Source organism: Lytechinus variegatus, chromosome 1, assembly GCF_018143015.1.
Source record: "Lytechinus variegatus isolate NC3 chromosome 1, Lvar_3.0, whole genome shotgun sequence".
In the NCBI taxonomy this organism is placed as follows: domain Eukaryota; kingdom Metazoa; phylum Echinodermata; class Echinoidea; order Temnopleuroida; family Toxopneustidae; genus Lytechinus; species Lytechinus variegatus.
The window spans coordinates 19,659,358-19,673,851 of record NC_054740.1 but is presented as its reverse complement, the minus strand read 5'-3'; the positions used below and the strand labels follow the sequence as shown (position 1 = coordinate 19,673,851).

At 34.5% G+C, this 14,494-nt stretch overlaps 1 protein-coding gene across 1 annotated transcript; it reads left to right on the top strand.

Annotated features, from left to right (window-relative positions):
* The first annotated feature begins 2,950 nt into the window (after nucleotides 1-2,950).
* Nucleotides 2,951-14,489, top strand: LOC121408471. Its single transcript, XM_041599954.1, has 2 exons — nucleotides 2,951-4,980; nucleotides 14,090-14,489. The coding sequence occupies exons 1-2, from the start codon at nucleotides 4,759-4,761 to the stop codon at nucleotides 14,231-14,233; spliced, it is 366 nt and encodes a 121-aa protein (XP_041455888.1). The 5' UTR covers nucleotides 2,951-4,758; the 3' UTR covers nucleotides 14,234-14,489.
* Nucleotides 14,490-14,494: the final 5 nt, after the last annotated feature.

The following is a 14,494-nucleotide window of genomic DNA, read 5'->3' as shown; positions in this document are numbered from 1 at the left end:
AGGAGACATAGTGAATCAAAGATAACTCCGAGATTGCGTTGATATGTCCAGAAATGAAAGGCAAATCACTTTATGTAAATTAACGTTTTCTCATAGCGTGTATAAATGTATCTTGTCAGAAACTTACTCACCTTTGGAAAAATCAAATCGTCACAAACAAAATAAAGCACAATGTATGGAATAATAGCACCTATCATAAAGAAAACAAGCTAGTTTTGATTGAAAGTTATATAATTGTCGAAACCTTAGTAATTCTTGCTCCATGATATGAAAATAGACTTTACCTTTAAGACACCCATTCTAGTTTACGAATATAGGGAACGAAGGGAATGAGTATTGCCATCAAGCATTTCGCAGTGCTGTTTCATACGGCTTACGCCTGGCTTTTGGGCATGAAGCTGATTTTTATTAGAATAATAAAGGCAACTGTTTTAACGACATTTTAGTATGTAGGACACACAAAGGAAGAGAACCATGTCAGCTACTATTCTATTTCTCTCACCACAGCTGTAATTTTCTTTCATTCTCGTTAATAATACAGAATACTTTCAGTCACGTTAAGGAAACCGTCTATGACGAACGATGGTTAGCTCTGAACACTCTAAAAAGAGAAATGTTAACTTAACATTTGAAAGGTTGGAGGAGTGACAACATTTTCTACATGTTGCATTTACCGCTTTAAATGGTTTTACCCAACACTTAAAATGTTGGATTCAGCTTTATACAAGGTTGGATGTAACATTTGGAAAAGATTGTCCCTCCTCCAACCTTTCAAATGTTGATTTAACAATCGAATTTTTAGAGTGAAGGGAAATATGGAATTGGTTTTGAACATGTATCTTTGGCGTTTACAATCACAATATTAAAGTAACTGGTGTTATAACTGTCATTATACAAATAGGCCTTCTATAATATGTTATATGAAGCTCTATAGATTTATGAAATCAATTAAATTTACCATAACATGTTGTGCAAACTGATAACCGTAACAACATTCCATAATTACAATTAATGTGAATCGTGGTATACTGGTATACCAATAGTCCAATATAAGGCTCATGTGGAGTTTCATCCCCGATTTTAGCTTCTTCATGTCCATACAAACCCATGTTAAAAATTCACATACAATTAAGAATGAAATGTCAAAAATAAATACGTGCACATGACATATCATGACGATTGAGATTGTTTCTTATAGTATATAAAGTTATGCAAGGTAGAATGCCTACTAAAAATGATGTAATGTAAGAAGACTTTGTTTTGCATTTTAGATCAATGATTGGTGCAATATTAAATATCTATTTAAAAGGTTCCAATGCTCCAAACCGGTTTCGCAAGCTGTAAGAAGTTATCTTTCTCATCTTTAAGCTAAGTTATAAATGTGGGAGCAAGAAACGGTTTCTAATCAGAATTATACTTTCGAAAGGTACATATCTGAAATACGCCGGGTGTAAATAATTATGTTGGAAAAGCCACCAAGTTTGGTAGAAATCTATTGATTGGTAAAGGAATGTAAAGGATGAGAAAGACTACACTTTCAGGTCCTGCTAAAACTGGGGTTTCTATTTCTATGTACATTCTTAAAAACGATAGGTCAAGCTAAAAAAAAACATCGGTTGGTTAATGAATTATGTGTCCTGGAGTAATTTCCATCTATTAATTATTTTTACAATTTTGAGAGTTGAACATTATATTAACCTAACCTTTAAATAAAATCAAGAGTGTACTGTGGTCGTTCTTTCTTTGGATAATTTCTTTCAAATTTCTTCAAACTTATCTTCCACTCAACAACATTATATCAACAATTCTGTTTAAATGAATCCTTCTAAATTCATCAGTGTTAGATGTCTAGCTTGCATCTCTTCGATCCTTCCTCCACCATTGCTCCTCCATAGGACCCGTTTTCATCTCTCCTCCCATCTCATCATCGCTGATCGACTGAGTCATACGTCACGAGTTCGCCCTGGGATGATCATAATCAGCAATCCTCCTTGCTATTCAAATTAGATTTGCTCCCGTTGTCCATAGCAACGCGCAAATATCTCAAATCGTTGAAGCGTGTATGTATACCCGCCTAAACCAAGTAGCGAGATGATGCGAGCCAATCTCCGAATCCAGTCTCCCAGCCAGGCTTTTAACAATTTCAGTTGAGCAGATGGAGAACGTGTATGATTTACAATGGAATCACTTAGAATATATAAACCAAACATAATATACTTTTATTCATCAATTCATTCTTGAATACGTCAATTTCTTCTCTTGTCTAGTGGTTTAAAAGTAATCTTGAAACCTTTTTTCCTGTTTCAAAATTATTACTCACGTATTTCGATATACCATTCATCTGAGAGAAATTTTGATAAATGTATAATGCTTCTGCAATATTTTATTTCAGTCTGAATAATCAAATGAAGTGAAATTATCATAACAGAGAATACTGTTTTAATGTGATGTGATTTAATGTAAAAATGCTTGACAATTTTAGCATAGGTTGTATAAAAAACTATATAAAATTTAAGAAATAAAAAAAGCACAGAAAAATAAAAACGAAAAAAATATTCAGCTTTGTCTAACCCCCTAATCGTTGAAATAATATGGATAAAGATTTTGAATCATTCTTATATGTTATGCGGATTCATCGACAACATAATCAATTTATTCCTTAATTTTAAACCAAAGATGTCACATTTTCATGTGATTTACTTGCAAAAATATATTCAATAGATTAATGGAGGCAGTCAGGTCAAGGAGAATCAGCAATAATATACAGTAAGATATGATTATCTTACGCTCATTTAACTACAACAGGTGGATAAGATCACTGCATTCACATCTAACACTGATTGCAATCAAAGCGTGGGGAAAGTTGCAGCTGACGCCTGTGTGTGAAACGACTGGGGAGCTGAGGTTACTGCTAAGAGTAGACTGCGTGTTAGGGCATATTTTCACCATCATCATTATCATCACCATCCCCATCACAACCATCTAATCCCCCTATTTTCTTTTTAGCGAAAGGAATCGCGTTATTTCTTACCAGTGCTCATTGCCGTCCCTTCAGTCAGAGTCATTGTTTGGGCAATATAACGGCAACGGTTCGCTTGCTCCAACACAAAGATGCAGACTTGTTTTTCGGTATAGAATCGGTAGGATGATGAAGGCAAAGTATCTGAGATGATCTGATGAAACACACAAGTGGGATATGAAAATTGGTTGGAGACACGGGATCTTTGAGAGTCTTGCAGCGGCCATTTTGTAATCGGACTCAGGAGGATTTCTGTTTCAATCTTGGATCTTGGTGGGAAGTTTAACAGGTGTTTTAAATGCTTAGATTTGATAACGTTTCGCATCTTGTCAAATGTACCCTTGAGAGGATTCACATTTTTGCCAAGTGACTTCTGGAGGAATTATCTTGGCACACATAGTTTCTCCGTGTAATAAATTTTTCATCAGCCATCTATAAATGATAACGTCTTTTGAATCTAATCATCTAACCATTAAACGGTATCGGATGCTAAAGACATAACAAAAAAGAAATTACATGCTCTAAATTCTTAATCGAAGTGATCATTTTTATAGACATTTCGAGATTGAAAGTGTTTTATGCTGCTTCGAAGTTAAATCTGGGTCTTGGTTTTACATTTTTCAACCAAGAAGTTCACAACAGACAGACTTGCTTCTGCACAAGATGATATATTATTGAAGAGCAAATGAATAATTGATCAATTTCTTGCAATCATCTGAGTAGCCTGTTAGATTCTCGACCTTCGTTTAAATCTTACACTTGTAATTCAATCATCTCAGACGGTATTACATAAAGGATTCTTTCTCATCTTCTGTTGTAAGGATATCTGAGGAAAGCACCAGACAGGAAAGTGATTTCACGGTGGATGTTGTGAAATAATTCACCATCTCTTCCTCTGCAGTTTAGAAGCAGGTGAATTGTATTCTATCTGTATTTATCTGGATGCATTCTTGGTTGCAGGTGGATGCATGCCATGGAGTGATGTAGGTCTACGTGCAACCTGTTTTAATTCACCTGCCTAGCAACGCTCTCCATCATCGCCTTGTATCGATGTTCTAATCCGTTAAAATGAGAATGAAGACAAATCGGCTATTTTCTTTTGGTGACAGTTGATGAGAACTATCTTAGAGTTGCAATGGACACTTACTGATACCTTGCTGTTAGAAATCAGAATAGGGCAACATCGTCATTGCTCTTTAATGCATTCTTCTCGATGTTATTATTAATGTGGATCAAGTTTAAAGGACATCTTTAAAAAAAAAGAACTATAAATGGATGTCCGTCTCTTTACAAATTAATTCCGTGCTTCCTTTTCAACGTACTTTTTCAATTGAATTTGGCAATTAAACTATTTCAAAAAAAATGTTCAAGGGTGTTTGCTGGACAATCCTTGTCCATCAGTGATTCGAAATGTGGAGAAATTTTCTAACATTTCAGAGACACAGTACGTAATAGTCAATAGCTGTCAATCTGGTTCTCAAGCTTGAAGACATAATTATGATCATGCTTCTTCTATAGCTAAAAATCACACCGATCGAAAATCTAATGTCTAAAAGTTAAAGGACTGCACGTCGATAAAGACTGATGTAACCTTGCATAACCCTGAAAACGTAACATCTGCAAGACAAGTACTTGATAAAATATAGTCGCCATAATTTTGTATTATTTTGGCGGGAAGATGCTACCGGGGGTATATCACCAATAATATTCATCTAGATTGGAACTAAGCAAGAAAAATCATGGAGAAAGGAAACGATGATGATAAAGACCAGGCTGACGATGGGAATGTTCAAAATTTCTCAAGTCAGCAAGAATTGGTTCCTAATGAGCATGATAGAGGAGGAGGAGAGAGTGATTATTCTGATATGGATGGTGGTCATCAAGAAGGTACGGCTGATGGAGAAGATGATGAGAGGAGTAGAAGAACAAGCGCTATGGGAAGGATTGTTGGAACATTACAGGTAATGTTTACATTTCATTCTAACTCTTTGATTTCATTTATGTCCACAACGACAGAACAAAAAAATGCAATAATTCTTTCATTACGACATCATTATGAAAAATATATATATTTCAGTAACTTAAATGCAAATATACAAATCATAAGTAAAACAAGTATTGAGGTTTATTGGAGGAAACCTTAAAAGGCATTGCCCGTTAACTAAAGGCTCCCAACTTTACACCATTTTTATCACTGATAATTATATTGTACTTAAACTAATGAAGATTACACACAAAACAAAGCAATAAACCTGTTGGTGAAACCTTTCATGAAATGCATCGGATTGTCTTTATACAAAGTACAATTAATACTTCCTATAAGTGAAAATGTGATAATCCGTTATAGTGGACAGAACGTAAACTCATTAATTGAATTGACGTGAGAAATCGACAAATTATAGTTTACATAAATTGCAAGTCTTTAATTGTTAATGATAAAAAGTAACAACAAGGAATGTTAATGATATTCATCTAGTTTATTTTAAGATTCAATTTATGTTCCACAATCTGTTAAAAAATACAATTACAATAAAAAAAATCAGAAATATATCAAAAATCAAAAGGGTGGAGTATTATAACACATAGGTCTGCAATATATCTTGCTGCTGTGATAAAAAAAGACAATATTTCTACACGTAAATAACATAATAGCTGGAACCATCGGAAGAACAGTTGTGCTATATGACTCGGCCGAGCATGGTGATCCACCCAATGTTATATTAAGATGTAGTTTATTATGTTGTATTTGTTTTCATATTGATCAATGAAATAACATCACATCAAATAATACAATACAAATCATCGGATTTTGATACCACCAATGTTAGTACGTATTTTCATAATATATAGATCATATAATCAAAACCATTATTTTAAAGAAATGTGGTAGAATTTGAATTATGTCTTAAGAGGTAATTTCATCTACATAAATGTCTCGTCCTGCAATAATTGATTTATATGTTTATTTTGTTTGACCTTTCTAGCCAGATGAAACACAGTTTCTGATATAGATAAGACATAATTATACTTTTACTTTTTCTTGTACTTCTCTTCATGTATATGTCTATAAAACTTATGCTTATGAAATACTTATACTTTATCTTATATTATACTTTGGTATGCACACATCACGCATGATATGCTTATCAAATTCGTCTTCTTATTTACAATTGAACCAAGTACGTAATCCTACTCAAGTAATTTTTCACCATTTCCACCCATGCAATATTCCTTTCCAGGGGAATATTACACATGACTGTGTATTCACCATTGCTTTTTTTATTCTTAGGTTTATTAATGTTTCGAGTATGTTTCTTTTCATTTTTTTATTATCTACACAATGTAAACCGAAGTCCAAATAATCTCTATTTTTAAACACAGATCCTCGAAAATTAATTAAATCACTTTTTTTTAGAATCACATGTGTTGTCTACATGCTTAAAGTATTATATGTAGATTTATAATTGTGATTTTGGGGTCACATGTATATGCATATTAAATGCTTAGCCATTTAAATGACTAAATTTGCTGTATAAGACACCTTTTATACAAAATAAGCGTCATAATGAAGCTAACAATTAATTCAAATATCGACATGTCAACAATCGAAATCTTATATACTAGATAATATAAACATGTATATTAATATACTTTCATTGTAAAAAGGGTTTAAACATAATTATGATGCTTGCCTGATATTCATTGTATATCCATCAAAAGAACAGAATGGTTTTCAAACTTGTAACCAAATTTGATAAATTCAATTGCGAATAAGTACTAAGCGAAAACAATAATCTAATCACTATCATTATTCAATTGCCTTTTCTTGAATCACTTTTTTCCCCAGAACATATTTTATTGCAAGTGTTAATATCCTAAATAATATAAGGAGATGCACAATTTTGAGTTAGCAACGCAATCCATGGTTCTCATGTTTATAACTCGCGATCTAGAATTAAAAGGGCGATAAAAGTGATGACATGGCCATGAGCGACTTGGATTTAATCAAAGTTCCACCATCGATACTTGAACACCTGAAGACAGAGAGAGGGAATGAGAGAGATAGATGGGGAAACAAAATATTATTTTGAGATAGAGAAGGGGGGAAAGAGGGGAAAAGGAATTGGATATAGGTAAAAGGAGGTAACAAAAGTGAGAGATGGTGAGATGTTAAAATAAGATACAAAATAATAGCTAGGGGGGATATGGTGAAACATGGAAGAGAGATCCAGATACGGCACGGGCAAGATCTCGTGTCCAATATTGACCGCTATAATTCATGCTAAATCTTTTTCTTCATTAAGAGGGGGGGGGGGGTCTTTCGTGCAAAGTCCTGAAATAAAGTTTATTCAACTAAAAAGCGGAATGAGTATTTTTAAATTCATTTCATTCTTATCGTTTAATGCGTTAATTTCCTCCTTTTAATTTTCATTCATATCGTGCTGCATGAATTTTGTCTGTAAATATTACAATGCTATAGGCTTCAGACTCCTGCAGTACTGCTTGGCTTCATTCTATGAACTAAATTTGACAATAGAAAACTTTCCCTCTTAAACGTTTGATCAATGTGTGCAGTTCCTAAATTTCTGATTAAAAATAGAGATTGAAAAATTTGGAAAAAAAATAATTACAATTAGATTTAAAATCGTATAGACAAAGGCGTTACGCTTTCGGAAGCGCCATTTTGTTGTTTGTAAGCTAGCATTGGTTAGGTTAGTTTGTGGATAACACCCATATGAACTGAAGACACTTTAAACTCTTAATGCAAAGGTCAAGGATTTCAATCGATTTCTAGTGAGAACTTCCTTTAAGCATGTAAAGAGGGACATTACGTTTTAGGAAAGTAGATATGGGAAACAGAAGGGGGGGGGGGGGTGAGAGAGGGGGATAGAGAAGGAAGGGGCAAAAGCAAGGGAGAGATATAATGATAACTGCACCTAGAAAGAAGTAAAAGCGACTTTTATCGAGATAGATTGAGAGTGTAAAGAGGAGTAAATGTAGAGGGGTATACACAGAGAGGGAGAGGGAAGGGGAGATATATAGAGAAAGAACAAAAAAAGTGTATGTGTTTTATGTGTGTGTGCATGCGTGAGAAAGAGAGGGGGGGGGTGGGGAATCTTCGAAGGCGACTGTGATGTTGGTACCGAACATGTGCGATGGAACGTATTTTCGTTTTGGGGAAAAGCCATAAAAAGGCACTTATATGCCACAAAATTGAATTTTGGTGCAAACGGATATTTTGTGTGATATTCCAACCTGAAAACTAGATATTCTAGGCATGTTTGCAACCATGAACAGGACGAATACCTTATACTAAACAACAACTGATGCGAGCTCGAAGCGCTAGCCATTTTTTGTAGTTTTCCCACTTTTCATTTTCTAAAGTATTATTTTTTATTTCAAAAATTCAAAAAGGGTATTTCATTTTGAAAAAAGGCACATTTGATTTTAAAAAATAACATCTTCTGTTTTGAAAAAAAGGAATTTTTCTTTTTGGGATTTTTTTTGGGGAAGTGCCCCCTTGCCCCCCACCCCTCAGTTCCGCCGCCCCTGGTACCAAGGAAGAAGATAATGATGGTGGTGGTATATAGTGACAATGGTGGTGATAAAATATTAGCATGACGCCACGTGTTATAAAAACATCAAAATGCACACACAGCGAGCATCTTAAGATAGTACAATCAGAAAACTAAGCGAAGATAACCAATTCTATTTTTATTCCATTTTTATTTTTTTTTCTGGTCGGGACTACGAAAAGAACCCCACTATCTAAGAGCTTGATCACCTAAAATAAACATGGAAGTGGTTTTTCGCGCTAAGTTGAACTTACTCTTCACAAAAATTCGATTTTATAGATGCAACAAAATAACCTTATGCCTATTACTATAGATGATTATTTGGGGGAAATTACCACTACGATAAGAAGATACATAAATATTATTGGCAATCGATCCTTGGAAGTAAATTGAAGAGATTCATGGTTTATGGCTTCACAGTGAAGAAATTAGAAAAGAAAACGGAGAAAGGGGAGAGAAGAGAGAGGGAGAGAGATAGAGGGGGGCAAGAAGAAAATAAAAAGTGGCGAGCAAACATGCTTGCGTAAAGACATCAATACTGATTTATAATAACGCAAGCCGTTGTTACCTCAGGATATTTCATCTATCAATATACAATGACAGCGGCTATCCATCCAAATGATGTCGAGACAAAATATCCTTGAATTTAATTGAATTTAGGATTAAAATCTGACCCATAAAATATGCATCAATAAAATGGGATGTTTCATAATCATGTTATATGATCGATAAAATCAAAGCTTGTCTGAACATCTGATATGGAATGAAATGATGATAAATTTAGCGGGTTTTTTTTTTGTCAGTATAACAAATGCAATATTAAATGCCAATCCAGTTATGTATCATCACAATCTGTTTTCCTAAATAGCAATTGACATTATAAGCATCATATCATATTGTTATTAGTTTCGATAAATCTTTTTATTGTTGACTTGGGGGAACTAATTCATATCATTTCAATGATTAATGATCTTATCTGAACATATTAATATCTTTCAATATTAACAACACATCAATTTTGTATTATTCAATACTGAAAACATGATTTTTTTAAAGAAAATTATATTAAGTAAACCGTTATTATAATAGAAAATTTATTTCAAGCGAATGAGATTGAATATAATTGTTTAGTGACAGGTAAGGCCCTTGATACACATGCGTCGTGTTTGACGCCGGCTCAGACGCCGGCTCAGACGCCGGCTCTGAAGCCGTCTTCACGCTACTGAGTATCACGCCTTACGCCGAAAGTGGACTGACGCATGCTTCGAGATCAGCACCCCACCCGCAAAAGTCTGTTTCACGTCGTCTCTTTACGTCACATGAGTGGCATTAATTTTTATGTTAACCCTCCATTTTTCGTGAGCAATAACTATTTCTCACTATTTTTAGTTCAGTGGTCATACCGGCCTGAGTCCACTTGGGGGGTGGTACACATACTAAATGCATGACGGACGACGGCGTGAAGGCGCCTTTAAACATGTCAAACCACATCCATATATGTGGATTCAGTCCACATGGGAGGTGATATCCACTTCCGACCATTATCATGTTTTGACTCATAACGACTGTCGTTATATAATGACAAGTTGAACTTTGGTAATTTTGAAGGTAAAAATTACTTTTAAATCCCGATTAAAATTTGGCCAATTATAAAAGATAAACCATGCAATAACAGATTTGTTTATGTATTCATTTATTTTTATTTCATTTTATTTATTTATTTATTTTTATTTTTTTTTGGGGTGGGGAGTGGGCAACAAACCAAGTTCTTTCGGCATGTTTCATTGTCAAGCTACTTGAAAAGAAATAAACACGTACAATATAGGAGCCATCCTAGTGCATTAATGCCTTACTATTTCATACTTTTACACTAATTTCAAATATTCGGGCCTAGATATTCAACAATGGAAATATCATACTGCCATTTCTTTATGAAGATTATTGCATTTGGGACGATACTGCATAGAAAGTGGGAGTATCAAAGAATGTGTATCTATTTAAAGGGAAGTTTAAATGTCGAAAATGTTAAAAACAATAATATAAGTACATTATACAATAGGAGGTATATATTAATCATTGATGAATGCGGCGGGTTTTGCGGCATCTTACAAAAAAAGAATCAGTGTATCACAAGCTGGTGATTGTTAGCTGCAAGGATTCTCTCGGGTATACGAGAAGGTTGGTGTAAAATATTGCACGATACTCTAGCTATAACGCTTTTTGAATAATGAGAGCTACCGTAGCTATGGCGTCGAAGGAGACCGTCTTACCCTCGGGGGATAAGGATTGTATAGAATATTTGCATAAACCGCTATTACAACCATTACAGGAATAGTATACGATTAGACCTTAATCTTGCATTAGCGGTTCGAGAGAACACGATTCGCGTTATACTCCACAATGGCATGGTCAGGCCGGGGTTACTTTACTGGATAGGGAATTAAAAGAAAAGAAACATTTTAAATACAATCTATACGTAAGTATTCCCCATTTCTATAATGGCGAATGTAAAACCACGGCATAATGAATGATGTGTAAACGTCACGGAAATGCAAAAATGAGAGAAGAATTAATGATTACTTGAAAAAAAAAACAGACACTTCATTATTGACGATGTGTTCATGCATAATTAAAAAAAACATAGGCCTGTTTAGCATTGGACATGATGTGTAATTGCAGATGCTATGAGGAGAATAAGATGGAAAAGCAGGAGAAGGGGTAGCAGTTACCCCCTCCACACCCTTTATCTGCTATCGAGTTTAGACTCAATTTGCCATTGCGTTTTAATCAGAATAATAGTTCAGTAGCCATGGCAGCTCGTGGATAGTGCTATAGCTGCAGGGGGTTAATCGAGCTAGGTTATATGGATCATGAAATAGAAATGAAAAAAAATTGTTATCTCGTTGTATTACACTATCTGTAGAATTAACATGAACAAACAACACGAAAATGAATACTCACAAAATTCAGTATTGTAACAACTTCTATCAATAAATATCTAAATATCTGTCTGACAAAAATAGGTTCTATATGAATTGCGCCGCGGAATTGAAAAATGTCGGGAACATATTAATTTGCATTAAAGGTTATCCCAATATTTTCAACACAAAATTAATATTGTTGAGAGCATTCTGAGTGCAGAACAATACCTTTATTGTGTGACATCGTGTCCATAACGTAAATCATAGAGGTAAACATAATACCTTTCATACCTCTATTCGTGTGAATAAGAATTAATGAAAAATGCAACTGTAGTTTCTAAAAACATCAGAGAAATGTTAGTATTGTCATTCTTTCGTCTACCTCTAACAGGTGTGTGCATAATGAGTAATATTCCTAATTAACATTAATGGGCAAATTAGAATACACAACTTGCACTGACTCTTTCCCTGCACATCATTGGATGTATACACCACTCAGGGGAACTCACAATGGCGTCGCTTTCACAGTAAGGAACTATCTGTATTACAGGACTTGAGCTGTGAATATCCAATGAGATTGTCATTAGGTCGTGGGATATGATAATGGTCCTTACCGAAATTATTTTAGACAGTTCGATTGATGGAGCCACAATTTTGACAAGTCAAGACAATTACAATTCGTAAATTTCTTGTCAATGTGATTTCTGTATGATTTTAAAGCAAAGCACAGACAATGTTCTTATTTATCATGTTTTGAGAGCGATCCTGGGGGAAATAATGAAAGAACCCAGATGAGAAAATTAGTTGCCATTTTCTCAGAAAACCAAGCACGCTGACTTCGATTCTGAAAAATTGGAATAAAATCATCAATTATATAGGTAGGGGAAGGCGGGGTAAGTTGTGACAGTTTTTGCTTTTTGCATGTTAGAATTGATATGATTAATAATCTTGTCGAAATAAGTACCTTGCCTTGAAATTTAATTCTGCTGAAATATTTTCCACCTATATATAACTTTATATCCCCAAACTGAAAGTCATCGTGACCTTTGAAAAAAACGATGTCAAATGGCTCAACTTGCCCCATATATGGGGTAAGTTTGAGCCACCTTCTGGGGTAAGTTGAGCCACAAAAACTATGTACAAAATGTATGGGGGAGAACCAGCATGTCAATTTTTTGTTTAAAGACTTTTCACTTGCTAATTCTCTATAAATACTAACATCCTGTAAAAGGAAAAGAGCAGTCATGTAAATTTGCTCCTTTCAGCCTACATTTCAATCGATTTTTATGGTTTGTTTGTTTTTTAAGATACATTACCATAGGAATTACCATGGCTCAACTTGCCCCATGCTGTTTGGCTCAACTTACCCCAGTCTGAACTTAGTGCGATAATTTTGTATCCACACATTTATTATGCATCCATTATATAAAAGACTATGACAAGAATGAAGATCCATACCTGGACTAATAATGTTGTTATCATGTCTTTATTATATTTAAAGACGAGTGTGTTTATAAACACTTATCTATTTCACACTCTTTTTTACTTTTTTGGCTGATTTTCATATTTTTCCCTCTAAAAAACTACTTATTGTTTCAAAGTTGGAAACAATGTGGTGGGGTTAGGGGTTATGCTATGGGTCATCAATACATGACACCACCACAATGTCCGACTCATTCATTATTGGCCTGGGGCTGGTGGCTCAACTTGCCCCTATGCTCAACTTACCCCGCCTTCCCCTATAGGTGTTTCAGGGACGTGTGCGTCTGAGGTAGAGTGTGGTTTCAGTGTAATACAAAAAATCAAGTATACTGAATGCATTTATTCAACAAAACTAATTCATTTTTATTGATTAACGTAGCAAGGGGCATTGTGCATTTCGATTGGATTGGTATAAATAGTATTTTGTTTTCATTATTTATTCGTAAAAAATTATATTATTCGAACAAAAATTAATATGACATCAACTACTTTCATGTAATTCCGATAAGTTAGCCTTTGGGATCAATTATGAAAATTTAAACATATGTCAATCATTTATAAGAGCTTTGATGATTCGAAGAAAAACCTTCACTTATTGATTACTGCATAAAAAACATGAGAAATATTTATTTCATATCAATCTCATTCACTCAAATTTTACATTTGATATTTTCACAAGGAAAAAAACAGAAAAACTAACACGACTATTCATGATCTTCTATTTGTAAAAAAAAGGTGGCAAACTGTAAAAAAAAGTCATATCCGGTCCCCAACTCCTACAAAGAAACAGAAACGACCCTAACGAAAATAAAACAAACGAAAACCTTCATATTCAATACATTCACCACTTTCACAAGATATTACTGTTACGTCATTAGTTTTTGTTATAAATTACATTATGATCTATATAAATGACGCTTAAATTGCAACTGTGAGTCATGAATGTCTATCACTCAAATACAATATAAACTGTAATCCATATGGGTATATCATGAACAGCTGGACGTAATATATCTTCCTCATCAATCTATTAGAATCTCCGCGTTTGTAGTTTCCATGGTAACAAAGTTCCCTTTTTTCTCTTTGTGAAGGTAATTAAAGGTTGGGTGACCCGAGGTGGAGGCGAGGAGCCCACGAGGAGGGCTGATTCCTTTCTTGAGAGGTTTGCTTTAGGTGGTCCTCAGATGGAAGAAGGTCATCACATCTCAGGGGGAGATGCTACAGGTGCTGGGTAGGTAACCAATCATTTTAAATCATTACCTGTTTAGGTATAATTAAATGTTTTGATCTCAACACACTACAAAATTTACCTTACATTTTCGGTTTTCCACTGCACAATTTGAGCATTACGAACCGGTGTTTCATAAAGCTGTTCGCAAGTCACAACGACTGTTATAGGCCTTTCCTGTTGTAAACGATATGCATCAGGCCATGTAGCGTACAGGTGGGGCGAAGGGCTTGGGGGTGCTTCCCCCATCCAATTTTTCACGACCAAG